The sequence below is a fragment of the Battus philenor genome, unplaced genomic scaffold (genome assembly GCF_028537555.1).
Source record: "Battus philenor isolate CCGP_79_NKW_IND1 unplaced genomic scaffold, ilBatPhil1.0.hap1 SCAF_21, whole genome shotgun sequence".
In the NCBI taxonomy this organism is placed as follows: domain Eukaryota; kingdom Metazoa; phylum Arthropoda; class Insecta; order Lepidoptera; family Papilionidae; genus Battus; species Battus philenor.
In genome coordinates, this window is record NW_027181684.1 from 3,160,141 (window position 1) to 3,182,990 (window position 22,850).

The 22,850-nt window shown below is 33.7% G+C and overlaps 1 protein-coding gene across 1 annotated transcript in view; it reads left to right on the forward strand.

Moving 5' to 3' along the window:
* Window positions 1-22,850, forward strand: part of LOC137923206 (organic cation transporter protein-like) — a 55,626-nt gene that overhangs the window by 25,110 nt on the left and 7,666 nt on the right. Inside the window, exons 2-5 of the mRNA XM_068766386.1 lie at window positions 6,699-6,922; window positions 14,229-14,442; window positions 17,762-18,017; window positions 19,637-20,254. Coding sequence (XP_068622487.1) covers window positions 6,759-6,922; window positions 14,229-14,442; window positions 17,762-18,017; window positions 19,637-20,254 — 1,252 coding nt within the window. The 5' untranslated portion in view covers window positions 6,699-6,758. The remainder of the gene's footprint in view (window positions 1-6,698; window positions 6,923-14,228; window positions 14,443-17,761; window positions 18,018-19,636; window positions 20,255-22,850) is intronic.

Consider the following 22,850-nt stretch of genomic DNA (forward strand, 5'->3'; position numbering starts at 1 on the left):
TGGTATATCCCTCACACAGATATCCTTGGGTGAGGCCTATCTTTTACAGTGACTATGGGCCGAGAGGAAAGCGACGATTTAAACTCAATTCTTTTTTGGTACCAAAAATTGAAATTATAAAACTTTCTAATCGGTTCCGTTTTAAAACGAATATATTTTTCAATTAACCTTTTAATTGTTTTTTTTTAATACAAAACTTATCACTCATTATTATGTATGTTATTCATCATGCAATTAGAAAAAAGGTTAATTAAGCATACGAAAAGTATTAAAAAGTTGCAATAATTTAGAAACCTGAAAAAATTTGATGCCGAAATTTTGGCAATATATGTAGGTTGCATAAAGTTAATTTTAATTCATTTTTTTATAGTTGTTGTTAAAGATATAAAGACGTTAAAGAAACTTCATAGAATTATTCCAAACCTCTAATGAACAAGTTCTGCCGGTATACTGATTTAGCAATATACAAGAGGTTAGGTTTTCGAACGTAATCCAATCCTGCTTAATAGTTCAGGGCAATCAACTGCACTGAGAATATTAAGAAGATATGCACGATAGAATATTCGTCTAGGTTTTTACGATGAAATATCATATAACTTCCATTGGGTAAAATAGACTTTAAGATATATATTTATTCAATTCACTGATGTGATCAGCTAGAATCAAAATCACTGACGTAGGTCGGAGAATTGGTCGTCTGAAGTGGCGGTGGCCTTTGGGGCCTAGAGGTTGTATCACGAGGCGGTAGACGCGGCGTGGGCAGGCGTCCCACTAGGTGGACCGACGACATTAGGTCGTGGGAAGTCACTGGATGCAGCATGGACTGGTCATAGTGGCGATCTTTGAGGGAGCCCTATGCCTTGCAATGGGCGTCCATCGGCAAAAGAAGAAGATAAAAATGAATTATAAATGCTGCTTAAATTACTTAAGTCTTTATTCTTGCGAAAAAGATGTCTTGCTTTCAACAAATGTACAAAGAAATTATTATCACCATTCTTATTAAAATTTTCAATAGTTTCATGGTTACAAGGTTTATATCAGTTGATAGCAACGCCATATTATTTTAAAGAAAACAATTTTGTTTTCCCGAAAAATCGTTTGATTTTAGCTATAATAAATATTACAGAATAATTGAGGGTAATCGGGCAAGTGTTTTTTTTTTCCTATAAACAAGCTGTACAGCCGTAGAGATACTTCTTCTTATTTTTTTCTATGAATTCTGTCTTAATAAGGAAATTAACAAAGACTAATGATTGTTTTTATTGTAGTTTTCATATATTTTTTTGTATCATTGCAAGGCATTTGTTATTCGTTTTTAATATCCGATGTTTAAATAAAAATGGAAAAGCTTTTTATATTGGAACGCAACAGGCCAATAACTTCTGACAGTACATTCTGCAGGGACAGAATAATAATGAATTTCAATCTGTTATTCGATTTTTGAAAACGCTATTTCTTACTATATTATCATAACGCTATGTGTTATTTCTTGGACTAATTATTTGATAACATAAGAGCTAAAAAAGAGCGATCTTTTGGAGCACCTATAACCAATCGTTCCGTATATTATAACCTAAAATAATTACTTAAATTTTTAATTATAATAAAATATTTCTTGACATATTTAAATCAGTTTTTTTTGACAAGTCAAATGTATTATTTTCCTGGAATAGTCTATAGTAGTCTCATGTAACTATGCTGATTTATATATGCATCCTGTGTTATGAAAAATAATTTCTTTCCGTACACATCGAGATAAAAGATAAAGTTTATTTTATAACGATCGAGATTCATAAAGTGGAACCAAACCAGTGTTTGCAATTGTAAAGACGCTTATACACTACAGCGGTCGACTCGGTTTTCTTTAATTTTTTTATTCCCTTAGTCGTTGTGCTTAATCATTTTGTCTCACTTATAATAACACTAAATGTATTTGTGTACATTTTTTTATTAAATGTTAATGGACACCCTGGATGTGGCCCTCATCCAACCAGTGTTTTTAGGGAATCTATGGGCCTGTGTTCATCTGTGGATGTCTACGGCAGAAATGATGATGATAGAAATGCATGAATGTCGAATACATTGTTTATCTATGAGACAGAAGTATTATATTGGTTAAGGAGTGCGTATATTATTACTACATACAACTATTACTTGGACATTTCTGTAATATATTTTTATAATGTAAAAAAATGTTTTATTTAAAAAGTGTAATTATCGAAAAATCATACCAGTGATATGGGCAAAGTTGATATCGTATAGTCTCTTTTAAAAATATTATCTCTGCTAATTGTGCTCTTTTACTGAGTAGAAATTAGCAGTGACAATTTTTCATTTAGCAATAAATACTAACCATTTTACATGTTTTTGGACCCGATTTATATGAAATTCTTTAGCGTTACACCAACGTCTACAATGGCTGTATATATAATCTTATGGTTTTATGACTATTTTGTAATTTATCTAAAATAATTAACATGTACTTTAATGCTTTTGAGTAGTGATTACCCAATGGTATAGGCTTGTGTTCTTTGGTCATGGATTCGGTTCCCCGGATTCAATCTTACGTATTTTACAATTTAATTGTTTCTTAATTGTTTGGATCTACTTTGATGTCATTTCCCATCACCAAAGTATTGATAGCTTCAGAAGTTCTCTCAAAATTTCGATTACATGCTTTAATCACACTAAAGTTATTTAAATATTTTAAAATTCGAAAATGGAACTGTCTTAACCTATTAACGTAGATTTCACCATTCTGTCATTTATTTTTACAATTTAGTGGCTACCTAAAAATTACGTTACAGCGTTATCATGTGAAAATTTTCGTTGTATGATGTTTTACAATTATTAATTTTTATATCGATCTTAGCAACAAAGTAACGATAAATTCCAGTTTCTTTTAAGCGATGAAGCCTCTATCTCGTACCTCTATGTACAACTGGTTTATTAGTTCAAACGTGGTCGTACCACAGTGATGAATCTTTTAAAGGATTTATCACCGAATGAATGAAAATGAATATACTAGGTCAATGCCTGCGTATTTTTATTATATTCTAAAAATCTGTCAACTCTTGTAATATTCGATCGAGTCACGATTCTATTTGATATTTATTTTGATTTTTGCATTTCTTAACGCGTTCTACACCAAGAAAAAATGCAGTTTCCTATCCAGGCCGTGTTGGTCAGTGATTGTTGATATATAAGCTTTTAGTTCAAACCGCGTCAGTCAGCGATGACCGCATTTTACGAGGGTTTTCGTTTCGTTCAGGCCTTTGGGTGATGTCAAACTTTTACAACGAAATTTATTGAAAACACCATACATAAATAATGGCTCAAATTGACTTTTGTAGCAAGTAACATTCGGTTAAAGATAAAAGAATATAAGCAAAAAAAATTTAGTAAATTTCAAACAGATTCATGATTTTTAGCATGCCTAAAAGGAAACTGCACTGACGGTCAGCACTGACCGCGTTGGCAGAGAGAGTCTTATAACTTACATTGACACCTCTCATAGCACCTGTTTAAGCCATGGTTCTGTCTTTGGAGCCCTTACGGCTAGACACGCCATGGAGTTACCACTTAAATGAAGTAAGTCCTCAGCGGAGTCAAAAATTCGTTGTAATGAATAATGTAATTTTTAAAAATTTAATTCGAGCCTAGGGACCCCCGAGGAACGAGCTTTTTTATTTTTGCTTATCTTTTTGTGTCGCTAGGGTCTTTTGCTTTTTACAATATTGGATTAAATCAACAATGTAGACATCTGTTCCTTACGTTTTTGAATGCAGGCGGAGAGGGATTGCCGCTGTTTGATACTAGCTAAAATAAAAAAAAACCTTTAAAACATCCCATTAGCTTAGGTAATACAATGAGGTTTACGTTTAGTTTAGTTGAACAAAAAAAATGATGCAGCTATCGACGTTCGGTGTAGTGTATAATCGCCTTTAGGATACCGTCTGGTCAATCACCTGATTGCGGCCACATATAGCGCAGTTATCTATTTTAACTTACTTTGAAGCGGCTGTAATGATTGCAAAGCGATTTATTTTCATAATAGTATTGTCAAGTGGAAATGTACAAAACGGTTTGTCGCCGACGTAATTGTGGCGGTGACTGTACAAATAAATTGCGGTCTCATTATTTTAATTCGGTGTTTATTCATAACTGACATTTCAATGTGATAATCGGGAAGCGATTTTGTGTTCTCTATTTAAAAATATACGGGAATGTTAAAAGCGAGATTTGTCTGTTTATTTTATTTTTAAATTCTAACCATAAATTGCATTGCTGACGGTTGCGAAATAATAATATTAAAAAATAATAAGTAGTGCATGGGATTTTTAATTACAAAATAAAGTAGGTTTTACCGTACGAGTCATTGTCTAGAGAGACATTTATTCCCATTAATTAGGGGTAATTTAATTAACACGGTAATTCTAACACAGCGTGTGTTGCCGCGTAAATACGCGTCTTCCTTTTACGAAAGAGGTCCACTTAGTTAACACTAATGACTTATATTTACGCCAATATTACACGTAGAAAATTTTTTTTAACACCTGTGGTAATCACAGCAGCCTTTGCACGGTTCCGTTTTGTATGGCAATCACGGAAACTGTCTAGGAGAGTTAAGCATAAAATATTCCGTCCAATGTGAAAACCGTGTTGCTATATGGATGCGAGACGTGGAAGGTCACTAAAGATATCTCACGTCGACTCCAAGTCTTCGTTCAAACAACTATCTTCGACGTATTCTTGTTATATACTGGCATGAGAAAGTCTCCAACGTAGATCTCTGAAAACGCTGCGGTGAGATGCCGATCGACCAGCAGATCAAACGCCGCAAGTGGAACTGAATAGGCCACACGTTCCGAAGGGACCCAGATCACATACCGAGGCAAGCCCTAGAAAGGAATCCTCAAGGATAGCGAAGACGTGGCCTCTCAAAGAAAACCTGACGGCGGACGATCACTGCAGAAGTGAAGGCAGTTGGAATAACGTGGAGCGAAGTAAAGCGCGAGGCTCAAGATCGCTCGGGATGGCGACGTACTGTGGACGCCCTCTGCCCCATCTTGCGGGCATAGGAATAAATCATGAATGATGATGGTTATCACGTGGACGGCAAAGCACACTAAACCACTAGAACCTAATAATGAACATCATTTAAAAAAAAGGCTGTCTAAAATATTTATAATTTTTTAAAAAAAATTCCGAATTTATATTCTTTGTTCTGAGACAGCGTATTCCTTTTAATATTTTTTTCACGATTCACGAACTCTCCGAACACTAGTAGCTTCATTGCTTTATTAGGCTCGATAAATAAATTGAAGTTTGTTCGATGAAACGTCGTGAGGTTTCTCAGAAAGATATTTAAATAGAGATGGACATGTCGATGCTTCTTTCGATATCGATTTTAAATAATTAAATTCTTATTATCATTTCATACTTACGACTTCAACTGCGGGAACTTGCTTCCATTGTGTTATTTATTTACGCACCGAACCATGTAATGTTGTGTATCAAAAACGCAAACTTTTTATTTATTAAATTTTGATTTTTCATTGTTAAGGTAAAACATCTGTCTGGTCAGATAATAATTATATAAAATTAGTAAAACGACTGAGTTGTGTTTAAATTATTTTATTTAAAGTTTGCACAAAAACATATGACAAGTGGACTACATGTCTACATTTTCTCTCATTCAACCTTAGGTAAACTAGACACTAAATCTTGTGGCGTCGAAATAAACTAAAAAAAATGTATAGTGTACGGTTTTTTGCATGACTTAGGGAAAAGGGGGTTTATTTTTAAATATATAAATTTAAGGTGTTCAATGAATGTCGTTACTAAGTTTAATTAAAGTTTCGAACTGCGAAAATATTATTGAAGTAAAGGATAAAAAAGCATTAATACTCACAAAATGTTTTTATTCAAGTCGGCTTTTACATGCATTTTTGAGTCGTCGATGATATTAAAATTATAAATTAGTAATCTACCTTCGACTGATCTGCTGAGAAGTGCCGGCCAATATCTCATCGTTTGCCTTTTTTTAATGGAAATTAACTATTTTTGATGTTTACACTATAATGTCAATCATGTAAACGAGTGAACAAATAAAGTTCCACATATTTCGATCAACTAAAAACTCTAGAATGTTGTGATAAGATTTATTGAATAACATACTTTTATATTTAGATTTAAAACTAAGAAACAGAAGGTCTGTGCTATCTTGTCCAACTTTATTTTATATGTTTACACTCACACCATGAAACATTGATCTTTTATAAGTGCTTACATATTACCTTAGTATACAGTGTTTTTTAAATATATATTAATAGAACTATAAATTTGTAATTTAACGCATCGTGCAAAAAGAAATATAGTTAAAAACTCCATAAAGTAAATCCTCCATATAGAATTGAAAATGTTATGTATAAAATTTATTTTATATATATTTTAATAAAGGAAAGAAAAGTTAAATGTACGGGCAAGCGATTGCAAACTCGGAAGGAGGAAAAGCAATAAATAAAATTAGAGAGGAGATTCCAACTAAAATCGAAAGATTCCAATACAAAAACTCTGTGCAACATCAGCGATTCAAACTATTTCTGTACATTTAGTTCTAGAATTCTCTGTACAGTTAGCTTTGAGCTGGCTTCCTTTTTTATGTCTCAATGCTAAGCACTCCAATCTATTTTCAGAGGGTCGTCGAATCGGTCCGGAGTACTTCGGAACATTCAAGGCGCTAAGCACTAAGTAACATGGACGAGGCAAAGAAACCTATCAACTTGGACTCAGTACTAGAGAGCCTGGGCCCCTACGGAAGATACAACCTATTGAATTTCGTACTGCTTCTGTTTCCGGTGCTATTAAGTAGCTTTTACGAATGCGGATTCATATTTGAAGCGCAGGAGCAAACATACAGGTAAGAATTTTTAATACATATCATCATCATTATTTTAGCTGTAAGACAAGGACTACTGTATAGGCCTGCATCTAGCTTCTTTCAACGACCTTAACAAAGTCATATGTCTTTGTAGATCACCTACGCTGTGCTTGCTGATCCGTGGTCTCAACTCTTGAATCTTAAGGCCCCAGTGGCCATCTGTTCTGCATAGTATGTAGTCTGTCTACTACTATTGGTTTTAATAGTTAAGTGGTGATAAAGCACTAACATTAGCCGAATCTAGAAAAAAAAATTAAAAAAATGTTACGCATTTTTAGTTCACGTTTAAATAATCTATAGAGATATCTTCCGCAACTCTTATACTCGTGGAGTATTTAGAAACCATTTTAATAATTCACTGTATCCATAACAGATTTTATGATTTTAATTGATTATTTTTAAAAATACAAATGAAGAAGGAATGAGAAATCATTTTTAAATCAAGGGCTCTTTTGGTATCTAAAATCGCAAGCCATATGTTTTCTCTTATGTGCGATAACTTTTTCATTAATTTTTTTATGAATTGATTCTTTCTACAATGTAGTATATAGTAAATTTTTAATATTGTGTCACCTGTAAAGGAACACGTAACAGCACTATTATTATACGGTAACTTTTAATAAGCTTTTAACCTTTTACTGCTGGTAAACCTAAATAAATAAACGTAGGAGTATGTACTCTGTGATATCCTTTGTATATTGTTACGACTACAAAAATGATTATTTTTAATTTTTTTTTAAATTTAATGTCCATCACCATCATTTCAGCTATAAGACTGCTGAACATAAACCTCCCTCCAGTAACAATAACTGAAAGGGATCCTCCCTAAGAATATGTCTTTTAGATAATATTAACAAATCTTTGATATATAACTGTAAGATAATTTTCTGGTATAAAAATATATTTATTACAATGATGTGATTTTGGAATAAAATGGCATTTATTGTTGAACCGTGTGCGCAGTTATATTTTTTTCTAGAAATTTCTTAAGAATAAAATCTTTTCATGAAAATTCACCCCTCTATTTGTTAACTTGTACACGTTCCTACAGCGTATGAAGCGTTGGACCCAGCTGTTTGAATATTTAAATTCATATGCTTCCAACTTTTTTCCCCTATGAAATACGTAAAATTTTTACTTGTCCCTTTTGTAACTATTGTGATCACGTTTCGCATATATATTTTTTCAAGCAATTCATACGTTGTAAAAAATATTTGCGAGTCATGTTAATGTTATTACGTAACAAATTATCTATTTCAATTGTATTTATGTGGACTTATTTATTTACTCTGCTCTGAAAGAAAACAATAATTTTTTTTTATTTGCTGTATTTTTTATTTATATTTGGATTGCGCTTCCCTCAAAGATTCCTAATATAACCGACTGTAAGGAGCTTGCATCTACTACTCTCCAATGATCTCCGCAAGGTCGTATCGACCTTGTAGGTGACTTGTATCAACTAGAGAATCTTAACGCCTCTGCGGTTATCTGTTATACGTGGTATGTGGCCTACTCACTGCTACTTCGATTTTCCAATCCGTTGGGCTATGGTTACTTTTTTTCGACTACATATCTCCTTATTCCTGGGAGACCTATATACATCAATGAACTTCCTATAGCTAAAATAATAATGATATTTTGTTTCAATATCTACACTAAAACGTAATAAAAATATTGGCAGGTTTTTTTATGTGGTTGCCTTGAGGTCATTTCGTTTATTTCAAAGTGTAGTTCTCAAGAAGAATTTGCGAGTAAAAGAGTGTTTAATTTTTTTGCGTATATGGAAATAAAAAATAGTGTAATACAACGCAAGTTATTCACTCATGGCAACCTAGCGCACGCGGTGCGTGTGCCATAACGGTACACTTGTCGACCTCGACGAAGGTCGAATGTTGCCATGCTAGTTTATTTATGATGCATTATAAATATGATAATGTCGCCCAATGGGATATTCTGCGCTGGGCTGTGTGAGCGATATATCGCTGCGGTTGTCGGGTAAATGCTATTAATGTTGCTTCATTAATGCGACATATTGACGTTACACTCGAATTTATTGGAGCGGTAGTTTCGTATAAAACCTTACCTCTTTTGTGAATCACTACATTGACGCGGGAAAATTGATGTTCCATTTTTAAATTGCTACGAAAAAGCTTAGTTACTAATGTTTCTCGATGAATGAATCGATTAATCATTTAGTAACCATTTGTATAAGTTTTGAAAAAAAATTGGATTATCGGATTGTAGAATCAGATTGATCCCCACGAGAGGCCCAGGCGCCTTTATTTGAGAAAAGCCCACAACAAACTCGATGGTGGATTTTCATTGCGCTCATTTTTACAATATCCTTAGTAGAGTCTTATATTTCTAAGTTACGTTATAACTTAAAAATTGCAATATAAAGAGGAAATTAATGTTTATGTTCAAGGTTAAAGATTTAATTTGAGAATGTTTTGTTATACTGTACACATTTGCCCACATAAAAGTTTAAAATTTTATGAAATCTATAAAAAGGTAATAAGCTTATATTTATTTCTAGTGCTAACCTTATATACATAGCTATCCTTTTTAAATTTATCAATACTACTGTGATGAAAAAGTATGAAGAATTTGTCATTAAAACTCCCGAGCATTAGGGAGGCAGATACTTTTTTTTCTAGCTTGTTAGGACTGTCTATAACATTTGCCACGAAGCCAAAAGCTTTAATTATCTCCGAGTTACCCGTATCGTTGTCAAATGTTTCAATTTTTGTCAAACTCGTCAAGTCTCGAAAAAAGCGACAAAACTACTCATATCGTTCGGCAACTACTGTATTCGACTTATTTGGCTTTGTGCAACTTCTGACTATTCAGCAAATTCAAAAGGGCAATGCGAGGACGCTGTTTTGACACAATTAGGAGATAAAAACCGAAGCGACGAAGGTTTTGTAGGCTTTACCGGAAAAATACTATTCAGACTGTTTCGAGGACTAAAAAAAGCGTTGGCGTAAGTGCGTTTTATCGGATCAGAATTAATTTGTCGGAAATTGATTTAAAAAAATAAACAATAAATAATTTACTTTTTATAAACAAATTGACTTTACTTTTTTACAATATAATTTATATGCACACAGACCAGATTGTCGTGTTAATTTTCATTAAATCTCTAAATTTCGAATTTGTTCATTCGTAAATCGAACCGGCGGTAGAAGTCATGAAGAATTAGAAACATGTCATTGACCTCTAGATATGGCGGACTACAATACTGTATTCGATATTTATTACATTTTCTATATACGATAGACATTGTTATAAAATTCACGAATCGAACCCAAGATTTCTGCTCTATTTCTATAAGAAAAAATAAGGTTTTAGGATCGTTTTTATTTTATTACATTTCAACAATCATTTACCGAGAGATATGTTTTAACATAAATACTTTTGATATGGGCGTGAATATGAAGGTATTCCTGAGAAATATAACCCAGGTCTCTTCACGGTCAGAGTGAAAAGGCAATTACTGTCTGCGTGTTTCATCTTCGACCATATCATCGCTTTCCGCGAGTTTATGGTCAAAGGCGGACTAGTAAGCGAAAAAAAAATATATATGAGGGTTTATAATTTTTGTAAATATTTTTACATGATTTTATTTCTAAAACATAGTCTTTCATTTCATATCTGTAAATTTATAAAAACCAGATTTTATATCCATCATACCACATTTAAAAATAAATCGATCGAATTAACCTAATGTGTGTGATCAAAACGTGCTTATAAGTCACGAGACAGATTCAGTATATCAAGATGTGAAAACACGATAACAATGACTCATCTAGATAAGCGATATTTTATCTATCCGCGAGCGCATCCGCGTGTCCGTGTACCACAGATAAGATATGAATGTTATTGATCAATACGTGATATAAAGTCGCATCCAGTTTTAAATAGAAAATTGGCACGTTCAGTGAACTTTGAGAAGTTATATGTCTTCATATCTAAGGTTTTTTTAATTAATTCTAATTTGTATCGCTAATGTTTTATTTTTACAATATTTTTTTTCGCTTTTACTAAACGCAGACAGTTGGGAGAGGGTTGCCGCTATTTGATATGGGTCTTTCTCCTCGCAGCGTTAGCGTTTTATAATTTTTACGATTTTTCTAACACAATTTTCTCTTATTGGTAAATACAGCTAAAATGTAAACATATTAACAATAAAATTTATAAGTTTTACTCAATTATATATTAGTTGGTACATTTTTTTATTTCAAGTCGCTACCCAAGCGCTATAAACCGTTAAATGCCTTGAGATTTAGGACAATGTGTCGGGCCAACTCATCAAAAGATTATGCCTAGATTTTTTCTTGAGAAGGTCCGGTAAGTTGAACGGAGTTATATTAAGATTTTCACATAAAGTCACGTGGTTACGTCTTTTGGATTCGAATCGGGTGCAGTGTCAAAAGGCTGTAAATTTGCCGTGAAATATATGAAAAAAAAAATGTAGCCAAAAATAATTTTAATATCGTCATGTTATCTATAACAAAGTTATTAATATGTACATCATATATCGATTATAATAATATGCAACTTGCTCAAATTTATTATATAAAAATAATTATTGTAACAGTTTTTTTTTATTATTTTTATTATGTACTTAACTACAGACTATACTGCCAGAAGTTGTAAGCCTGTCGAATTCCAATAAAAATATTAACATATGTCAGAGTGCTCAGTTTATTAATTGATTAAATGTGAAATAAATAAAATGAATATTAAATATAATATTAGCACTTATTTTGATTTTCCATGTATCAGATTTTTAAATCGACGCACTTAGTTTTTGTAATAAAATTATTAACATTTTACAATGAATAAAAGTATTAAACTAAACTTTGGTGTGCGATTCCTTGCAATGGGATTCTATTTGTAGAGTTAGTTTTTCTCTATGATTCTCAGCCAGAGGTGTCAAACTCAAAACTTACCATGGGCTTAAATAAACAATGTTTAACTGTAGGTGTGCCGCAAAATAGAAAGCAGTGTTGATAAAAACAAGTATTTTGATTTTGACTAGTTAATAAACTTTTATAATGTTAAATTAATGTTTACATCCCCATACTTGACGTATCTACTCTTATACTGTCTTTCTTATCTCAATTTATTGGAAGTCACCTTTTTGATGTTTCTCTTCGATTTGTTATTGTCAGGTTTGAGCTTCGAGGAAATCGGATTGTTGACATATTTCCTTAATAATGCTTACGCAACATGTTTATGTCTAAGTCATTCACGTTATCTATTGTTTAGTCTATGTATTCATTCTTATAAGATGATCTGCTATATCTAGATCTATTCTAGATCTCTCTTTTTTATCAACGGCTAGGACAAATATCGGTAAACGTTGCACCCTTATACGGAATGTGTGATCTACACAATTCATATGTTAGTGATATTGATATATTCTCGTGCTCTCTCGTATCTTTTAAAAGACAATTTCGTTCGAAATTATTGAGTACATACAATACAATTTAAACCATAATATGAATATATAAACAAACATAATATAAATATATAAACCATAGTCTTTGATCCCTGTTTAGTAATGTTTTTATTTGTTTTTTCATTGTTTGACTATAAATCATTATACGTTCTCAGTGAGATAGTTATAAGGTAACAATTGTAACTAATTTTATATTTCTAAGCTTCTAAGTTTGTACTTCCTTACTGCCTTTTGTTACTGTTTATCTCCAATAAAGTAAAGTAAAGTATATTTATAACAATTATTTATTTAGTAGTATCACAGATATTACAATATAAAATTTAAGTTGTACATACACATGGTTACATTTTTATCTGATATATCTTAACAGATAGACAAAGTTAGAGCAATGTATTGTGATAGTAGGCATTAAAATTAAATTATTAAACGAAATTCAAAGCTTAAAACTTAAATATAAAATATAAAACAGTAATAATGTCACAAATAACATAATAATATTTGCCATAGATTATCTAATATATAAAATTCTCGTGTCACAGTGTGCGTGATTGAACTCCACCGAAACGGCTCGACCGATTTTCGTGAATCTTGCGTGCATATCGGCCAGGGTGGAGAATCGGACAACATCTATTTTTCATCGCCCTAAATGTTAAGGGTGGTGCACCTCTAATTTTTTTTTATTTTTAGACAAAAAATTTTTTATGACACAGCATACAAAAATACATACAACCCTAAATTTTCACCCCTCTACGATCAACCCTTATTTTTTATTTGTTAATTAAAAACTTTATTTTTTTTTTGCAAAACAACGTTTGCGGCAGCTAGTCTACAGTAAATGTCTACTTCTGTGTAAACGAATATTTTACGTATTTAATTTTTATAGCAATCGGCCAAGCCGAGGTTCGGTCTTTTCGACCGCTCTTGTGTCGGAATGCTAAGCAGGTATCGACGAGTGGTGGCCCAAGCCTTGGTCCCCTTGTGGGAGTCCTTGAGCCTGATCACTCCATTAAGCGTTTACCGAAGCGATCTGAGAGCGCGGGTGGCCTCTCAATCCGGTAAAATAGTACATAGCGGCCCGAGCCGAGGCTCCTTCGGGAGACCTTGAACTTCACTACTTTATAGGTCTTAGACTAGGCGTCTTCTGCGTCCTGCCACCTCAAACCTTGAAATCTGCAAATGCCATTTAGGCAGCATTCACAGTCCGGTCCAAAAAAAAAATTATATACAGAAATTTGTTCAAAATTATTTTGTATTTTTTCCAGATAAACTTGTACATAAGCTTCTCTAATCGTAATATTTAAATCACCTGTATAGAGTGATCTCTCTTAAGTATGTTTATATTGTATTACTACAGGTTAATAACTTCTGGTAGTACAAAGTCTGCAAACCTCGACAGTAAATAGGAATTAATGTCTGGTATTCAGTTTTAAAAAACTTCTTTTCTTAATATATTGTCATTATGTTTGTAGTATTTCTAAAGCCTTAGATATGTTAGGTATACCCTACATTAATTGGTAGCAAATGAGCTATAGATTTTATTCTTTTATAGCTTTATCTAATCATCCTGTATTATTACTCCAAAATTATTTCAATTTAAAGTCAAGAGTGAATAGGTATATTTTAGACAAGCATGTGCCATCGTAGACATTATTTCTTAACATTAGACGAAATAAAATACAATAAGCATAACAATACATACAATAAGCATGTTTGATGGTTCTTATTTCTCGTCTAGTTTTTTATTAATTGGATTCAAAGATGATATATTTTTGTCATTTCTTTTTAGTAATATATTTTTATTGTTCTTTATATTTCTAGATGCAAAGTCAACGGCTGTGAGACTTTCAACGATACATCGTGGCTGAATTACGCGATACCGAGGGACCCCAAGACGGACAAGCTACAATCATGCCGACGATATGCTAGCGTTAATCACACCGTATCTCAGTGCAGCCCCGACGAGTTCTCGACCAACGAGACCGTGCCTTGCGAGGGTTTCGTGTACGAAAGCGAAAAATCTTTTGTTAAAGAGGTAAGTTATAATCATACTAATTTTATGAATGCTAAAAGTTTCCTCCAACTAGGTTGACTGACGATATAGTATCATGGCGGTCATCGTGAAAATCTGTAGGGAGTGTAAGAAAAAAGCAAATAAAAGAAATAAAATAAAGCAAAACAGAACAATATGTACACCTGTAGTGATGTTTACATTTTGTGTATGTAGGTGATGAATGAAAGAATTAGGAAAAAAATGAAAGGAATGAAAGAATTTGTGAAGAATAAAATAATGAATGAATAAATTACATTGAAAAGGAGAAAAGATGAGAACGAAAATAATTTGATGAAAAAAGTATATTTTGTAAAAATAGTTTGTGTATCGAAAACAGGGGAAGTTCGACAAAAACGGGACACATAAAAAATATCTGTGGGAGAGGCCTATACCTTGCAGTGCGTCCATCGACTGATATGAGGATGATGAATTAATCACCATTTCAGCAGCAAAACTATCGTTGGATATAGACCTCTGTCATAAATTTTCAAAGGATGGACTTTAAGGTTTTCTGTTCACTGTATACGCCCACACACAACAAGGCCTTAAGGCGCCAACGGCCATCTGTTCTGTACCCTATGTCACTTGCCCACTGCCCTGTTTCATACTTATCATAATTGTATTTGATAGAAGCTGCATTCAAAGATTTCGTACTGTCAAAAGATAATTACGTGCCGAAATTAGTATAAAAAACTAAATAAGTAAAACGTATTTCAGATCGATCAATATTATTTACTTTAATATCTTGTTTACTACGATTACTTATATAAAAAAGTGTTTTATTCATACATTGAAAGATTTTGATAATAATTTGATTACATTTTCATTGATATACGGTATACGTAGGGACAGATGTCTTTTTTTTTTCGTAAATTTTCTTATATTTCTCTTTTCGAAAACCTTCGTCACCTTGTAATGAAAGATTAAAAAATGCTGAATCGTTGTAGCCGTTCTCGAGTTTTTGGCTTAGCGATATATCTGATGATTCAATTATAATCTGGATACAATATTTGACGTAAAAAATATCGTGAATTAACAGGGCTAAAATTTTAAGAATTAAATAGTATATCTAATAAGAAGACGTTATATCAACCTTTCCCTCTAGATTCCTTTCCCCAGGAAACGTTCACGTGACACCCTCAGCTTTAATTCGGTCGTAAGGGTAAAGAGTGCGCTGCTACGCCAGCGAACTCGCTGTTAAACTCTCCAAATGGCGTAAATTAATCCTGGAGCAGCTGTAAATCTGTGTAATTTAAATGCAGCCGTACAGAACGCTGGCGTCTTCATTCGCACCTAAATTTGTTCTCCTAAATTAAGTAGTGTCTATGTTTTATTGCAATATAAATCTACTTACATACTCGGAGTGTAATGATTCATGTGAGTCTAATGCACCTGTTTACCTTAACAAGGGTCGAGTTTCTATAAATAAAAATGAATCATCAAATGTGTAGATAAATACAAACCTCGATAACAGCTTTAGAGCATTTTTATGGATAGAAACAAATTAAAAAAAAATACGAGAAAAATTATAATGTTTTTGCTTTTGCGGTTTTATTTATTATATTTATAATATATATTGTACAGTAACATGTATTATACTTTATTTATTTTAAGTTAATATGTTATACATTACCTATATAAAACAATAATGAATATTTGACTGTGTCAAAATTGTAATCTTTCTGTGTCTGAAATAATTTATAAACATTCAATTAATGAATTAATCGCTCCGAAATAAGTTTTAATTATTTATTTTATTTATTAATAATAAAATCACCATTTCTTCATCATCATATCAACATGTTCACTGCTGGACATAAACATTTCAAATGACCATTTACTTTTATATGTATTAGTCAAGGCCACGAGTAATACATATTAAGATTTTATGTTACAAAATCGTTTAGTACGCGTTTCGTGTGATCGCCTTCTCGTATTGATATACCTATTTAGACAACATACAATATTAATGCAGTTCGTTCATTATACATTACAAATCAACTACAATTGATAACGCAAGTACATTTCGCAATTATCCGTACTCTATCATAAAGAGTCCATTAATCCAATATCAAAGTGATTTTACATAAATATGTACAATAAAGATAATAAATATATCGGCGACCAATGAACTAAATACATTCAATTATTATTTTTATTTCTGTTTGTTCTACTAAAACTTTTGATGAGCGTACTCTGAATAGAAACTATAATTAAATGGCGATTATATTTTTGAATTTATTATTTACCAATAAAAATAATAATTTTCTCGACTCGTTAATACAGGGTGATTGATTAGAAATAATTATATAAGTTCTAAAAGCACGAAAGCATAGCTTATTTACTGTCAATTAGTTCATGTCACACACAAAAGTAATCCAAGTTTAGATTATATAGTAAGGAAAAGCGTTTTTTTTTCAATTCGAATTACTACGTATTAAAATTAATAATTCTTTTATTATCTTTCGCTATAGACTTTTTTGACTTGCAATAATTATTGACGCGTAGCATTCCATAAAATATATATATATATTAATGTAACATATATTTCATAGTGATCACTTTACTTAAATGCAAAGACTTTAAAGCTTCCTTACATGACCCATACACGCTTTTAGATTTATATACCAATAACCAATTACTCTTTAATTAGTTTCATTTTTTTAAATATTTCGTTTACCTGTACACGACGTGTTACATAGCGCGCAGAACTTACCGCTGGCTTCCCAAATAGCGGGGGCCTATTTATTTCTATCCTCTAAAGCAGTGATTCCCAAAGTGGTTTATATCGACTCCTAGGGTCTATGACAACCTGCAAGGGGTCTACGTCAGCGAAAAAAAAATTGGGGGTCCATGAAATGAAAATGGGGGTCCACGATAGTGGATCTCAACGCATACACTGATAGTACCTATTTACTTACATCATACTATCTTATAATATCAAAACATTTACATTATTTATAAAATAACCTATGAAGTAAAAAATTATTAATATGTTACGTATATTTTACATAACAGATACAAAATTTTATTTTGAGTAGTTTTAATTTAAATTCAATTAATAAATGTATAAATTAACATGTGTTTTTACTTTAAAGTTTTAACACTAAACTTCACTACAGTTAGAAATTTACAGGAAATCAATATCAGGTAAGTAGGGGGTCTACCCAACACGGGAAAACATGGCAAGGGGTCTACGACACAAAAGTTTGGGGAACTCTGCTCTAAAGGTTATAGTTATAGTACAGATAAAGAGTTAAATAATAAATATCGTGTTTCTTAAATTTGATTACGTATGCAGTTCGACCTAGGATGCAAGGACTGGAAGAGGGCGCTGGTGGGCACGGTCCACAACTCCGGAATGTTTGCCGCTATGATGGTGACCGGCGCGATTTCGGATCGCTTCGGAAGAAAAGTGGCGGTGGGGATCGCGTCATGTGCAAGCTTCGCGTTCGGTATTGCGAGGGCGTTTTCAACGGATTACTACACCTACCTCGTGATGCACTTCTTGGAGGCCGGATTCGGAGGAGGACTTTACCCTTCTGCTTATGTTTTAGGTATGTAGTTCTTTTTTTCATAATATATTATACCGATCTACAACTTTAAATTAAAATATATTTAAGTGAGAAAACCAACCAATATTTTGTCATTTTGCACATGCAGTGGAAGTCGTGCAATAAAGTGCACCGCCCGCAAGCCCGCTGATAAATGCGTATGTGGCAAACAATGCGAATCACACAACTGCCACCGCCAAATCACTGAACACGTGTTTCACCCCTCCACGGAGCATCTTCAGGAGTTATGTTACACCGATTAGTGCCAAACGCAAAGATTATATTATTTATTAAAATATATTTTGTACAAAATGCCAATACACATTTCGATAGTTAGTCCTTTTTACTCCGAAGCGTGGGTAGTCATATTCTACAATGTGTTGTACGGGGGAATCCCCTAATGTTACTTTTTGTCTTATCCCTCTCGTTGGTTCATCATAATTTCAGCCGATAGCTTATGCCCAAAGATAGCCTCGTTGACCCGTCTTGCGCTGCTCACATTCAGGGACTTCCCACGACATTTATTATTTCGCCGGTTCACCTAATAAAGGGTTTTACCCACGCCTTATTATTATTTCCAATTAACAATGGATTTTTAAAATATTATTGTCATTGAACGCAAGTCAATAACGGAATGCCTCTTCTGTGATCTTGTTGGACAGTTTTGTGTGTGCTTGTAAAAATGCAACTTTACATTGCACACGTACAATTTGAATGTACAAGCACCAAGATGAATTGAACTATAACACAATGAAACGAATCGAGTTTGATTAAGCGTAGCAGCTAACGAAATCTCGCGCAATTAATGTCTGCGAATTGTGCAGCCGAAAAGATTTATTTCAAAACGAACAATGATAACGACCGGACAAAATGTCGTTGGAATTGAATTGTTAAACGGCATTTGATATTAAACGCGGTCTCTTACTCTGGGCTTCATTGGCGAGGTCAGTTTCTCTATGAGATGGAGTCATAAGTAACATCTGTTGATGCTAAGTGACATGGGCCAAAACCACATAGCGCACGATAGAAGGCTTTAAGGTTTTGCAGTGAAGACCACGAACCTGCAAGCTCAGGTCCGGCAAGGTCCACTTCTAAGGTGAACATATTATCTTGGTAAAGTTGTCGGAATGCGCTAGTTACAAGCTGGCTCCGACCGGTTTTTCTAGAAATCTATTAACCCTTGACGGCTTCCCGGCAAAAAGGCCGTTATCGCCCAACGTCCGTAGCCATTATTACGTCATGGCGCGCGCGGTACTTGACATTTAAAACTTATATAACAGATAAAAATTAAATCTTAGAATCTTTTTACTAAAAGAATAAGTACTTGAAATAGTATTCCAGTGGAAAGGCTTTATTATCTTATTTAAAAAAGATAAAAATCAAAGAAAACTCACTAATGCTAATGCGTGAATTCATGCCTGTGTGCTGCCATGGTTTTGAAAGTTGGGCGTGAATTAACACTCGCGGACGAAGGAGGTTTTTGTCCAGCTGTGGACATATTACGACTAAAATGATAACAATGATATAAACAACCGTATTATAAACGTAAAGTTTGAATAAATAAATAACAATAAATTAAACAAAATCCATTTTTAGATCTTAAAAGTATTTTTATTTTACAGCTGTAGAATTAGTGGGCCTGAAACAACGAGTAATAGTTTCGGCGATGTGCAACATGACGTTTGTGGTGGGGGTGATGCTACTGGCTTTACTGGCCTGGTTCGTGCAGAACTGGCGGACCTACATCTTGATCCTGTACACGCCCGCGATACTAGTCGCTGCATACGTCTGGTTCATGAACGAAAGCGCCCGATGGTTGCTAAGTAAAGGACGAAGAGATGAAGCCGTCAAGATTTTAAAGAGAGCCGCGAAGATCAACAACATGGATCCACGTAACCTTGACCTGGATGCACTAGGCGATCCGCTGCTCAAACCAAATCAAACTGGTGATAAGAAATCTCAATTCTCGAAAGCGATTCGCTCCAGCATAATATGGAAGAGGCTTGTTATTTGTTCGTTTTTGTGGATGACTTGTTCGCTAGTGTACTATGGTTTATCTATAAATTCTGTGTCACTTAGTGGTAATAAATACGTGAGCTTCATGCTGGTGGTATTGGTGGAGATACCGGCGTACGTGGTTGTGGTGATCGTGCTGGACAAGTACGGAAGGAAGAAGACTCTGGTAGTCAACTACTTGACATGTGCTGTTACGAGTTTGCTGTTCGCATTTTTGCCGAGATGTAAGTATCATTTATATATTTATTTACGTCTATCAACAGTTTTCATAATATTAAATCATACTGTATTTTATTAACCCTTTACGGACAACGATATTTCGGATGGGTTAGGTGGCAAATCGACGCGACTTTCGCGAATGTCACGGGTATGTTGTAGGTCCAATAAAATTTTAAAAGGACGTCAACAGTTTAGGAACCTTCACAAGTACCAATAAGGCATTCCTATCGTTTGGAGCTAAAGTAATGTAAAATAAACACTTGTCGCCGATCGCGCGCTATCCGTGCGGCCCGAATAGCCGTAGCGCCGCAGAGGCGCCTTCCGACCGCAAAGGGTTAATATACAGGTTGTTTGGTTATTGATATAAAAGCTTTTAAGCAGTGAATGCCAATTAATATATGATACACGCTATACAAAAATCAACCGTTTCAAAAATAATAAATAATTTAATAGTATAGTGAAAGATCTTTCAAATTTTGGAATACTACCAGCAGACTTTGTACTCCCGTTGATGAAATAAATTAATATAACATAATTCAAAGTCATCACTTTATAGAAGATGATTGGGAATAGTTGTAAAAGATTTGAAGGTTTTTATTAATAAGTGACCTATAAATTTATTGAAAGCAGTAGTAGCCCAACGGCAGGAGACTGAGACTTTGATCGTATCTCGCGGGTTCAATAGGATTGCCTCTGCTAACAAATAATTTTCCAGAGGATGGGCAGCATTGTCTTTTCCTTACCATAATACCACACTATTTACTCACTATTTACCACACTATTGACTCACTATTTACCACACTATTGACTCACTATTTACCACACTATTTACTCACTATTTACCACACAATTTACTCACTATTTATACTTATGAGATCGTCAATCCTCCTACCAAACGTGGCGATTATAGAATATCCCCTTATGTATATCTGTATCTTGCAGTGGACGACAATGGGCTATAAATTTACTGCTTTAAAGCTTTAACACCTACATTTAATCACCCTGTATACCAATGTAGTGTTGTATTCTAGTATTATAATATCATGTTATTAAAAAAAAAACCGATTGGTTCCGGAGATTGTTCTATAAAATGTTGTACACCTCAGTTTGACCACGAGATATAGATTTCACTCACAGTTAGCGGAAGTCTGATACCGACCTATACATAACTAAGCATTAATTTATATCTAATTGCGTTGCACTCGGTTGCACTAGTTACGATTTATGTGCAATTATTTTATTTATGTCATAGAATAAGTGTCAGTTGTATTTTTTATAACAGTGATGACAGCATTGCCAACATTACTAACATAAATTTGATGATTAAACAAACTTTTAATACAAGTTATGAATAATTTTCATATATATAATTGGCAGGTTAATAATGTCTCGACAGATCTAGACGCTCAGGCGGTTCAACCGACAAAGTTTTTCTTCTGTCCCATCAACAAGACTAACAAACTTTTACCCGTAACAATTAATTTTTAACTATCAAGTAATTACATTTAAATATGCTATGAATACAACCTAACGACATTAAATGGCATTAATTTTTACCGCCATGTTTATGACGAAATTTATATTTAATGGAATCAGGCGTTACCTCGCGGAAGTCCATCCTAAGTAAGAAAAGGACCAATATTTAGCCACTTCCGTACATGCAGTGGCAGTCGTACAATAAAATGCACCACCCACCAGCCCGCTGATAAATGCGTATGCGGCAAACAATGCGAATCACACAACCGCCACCGCCAAACTACTCAACACGCTTTTCACCCCTCCACGGGGCATCCTCAGGAGCTATGTAACACCGATTAGTGCCAAACACAGTCTTAATTTTGAGAGAAATTTGTATTTTACCGTACTTTTACACTAAGAAAGAAAAAAACAATTAAAAATGAATTAAGTATGTTATTACGTATGTCGACAATAGACAACTTTAGGATGGACTTGTTTGACAAGGACAAATAGAACGGGTCTGATCAAATGATAGAAAGGGATAGAAATTCAATGTACACATATATTAAAATATAGAGTACTTATAATGTACGTAAAATAACTAAATACTATCAGTATCATTTTAGCAACAGGACGCCAGTTATATACCTTATCCATAGATATCTAATAGAATCAGGTGTTATCTCGCGGAAGTCCATCCTAAGAAAGGGACTAATATATAGCTACTTCCGCTATGCAGAGGTAGTTGTGCAATGAAGTGCACCGCCCGCTAGCCCGCTGATAAATGCGCATGCGGTAAACAATGTTAAACACAACTACCACCGTTAATTTACTCTACACGTGTTTCACCTCTCTACGGGCATCTTCAGGAGATGTTAGACCGATCCTCCATAGATATCTGGAAAGACTGGTTGGCAACGGTTTGCATCCAGCGTTTTTTGACGACCTTAACAATGTTTGTCTATATTGTGGGCGTTTGTACTACGCTGGGCTTGCCCACCTGTGGCATTCATTCCAGAACTTTAAGAAGTCTCCTAAGAAGTTCCCAGTCGTCATCGGTTCCGCGCGCTTTGTCGCTTCACCACCCCAAATATTTTAATAAGAAATAATTAACAGCAAAAATATCAATAATAATTTGTAATC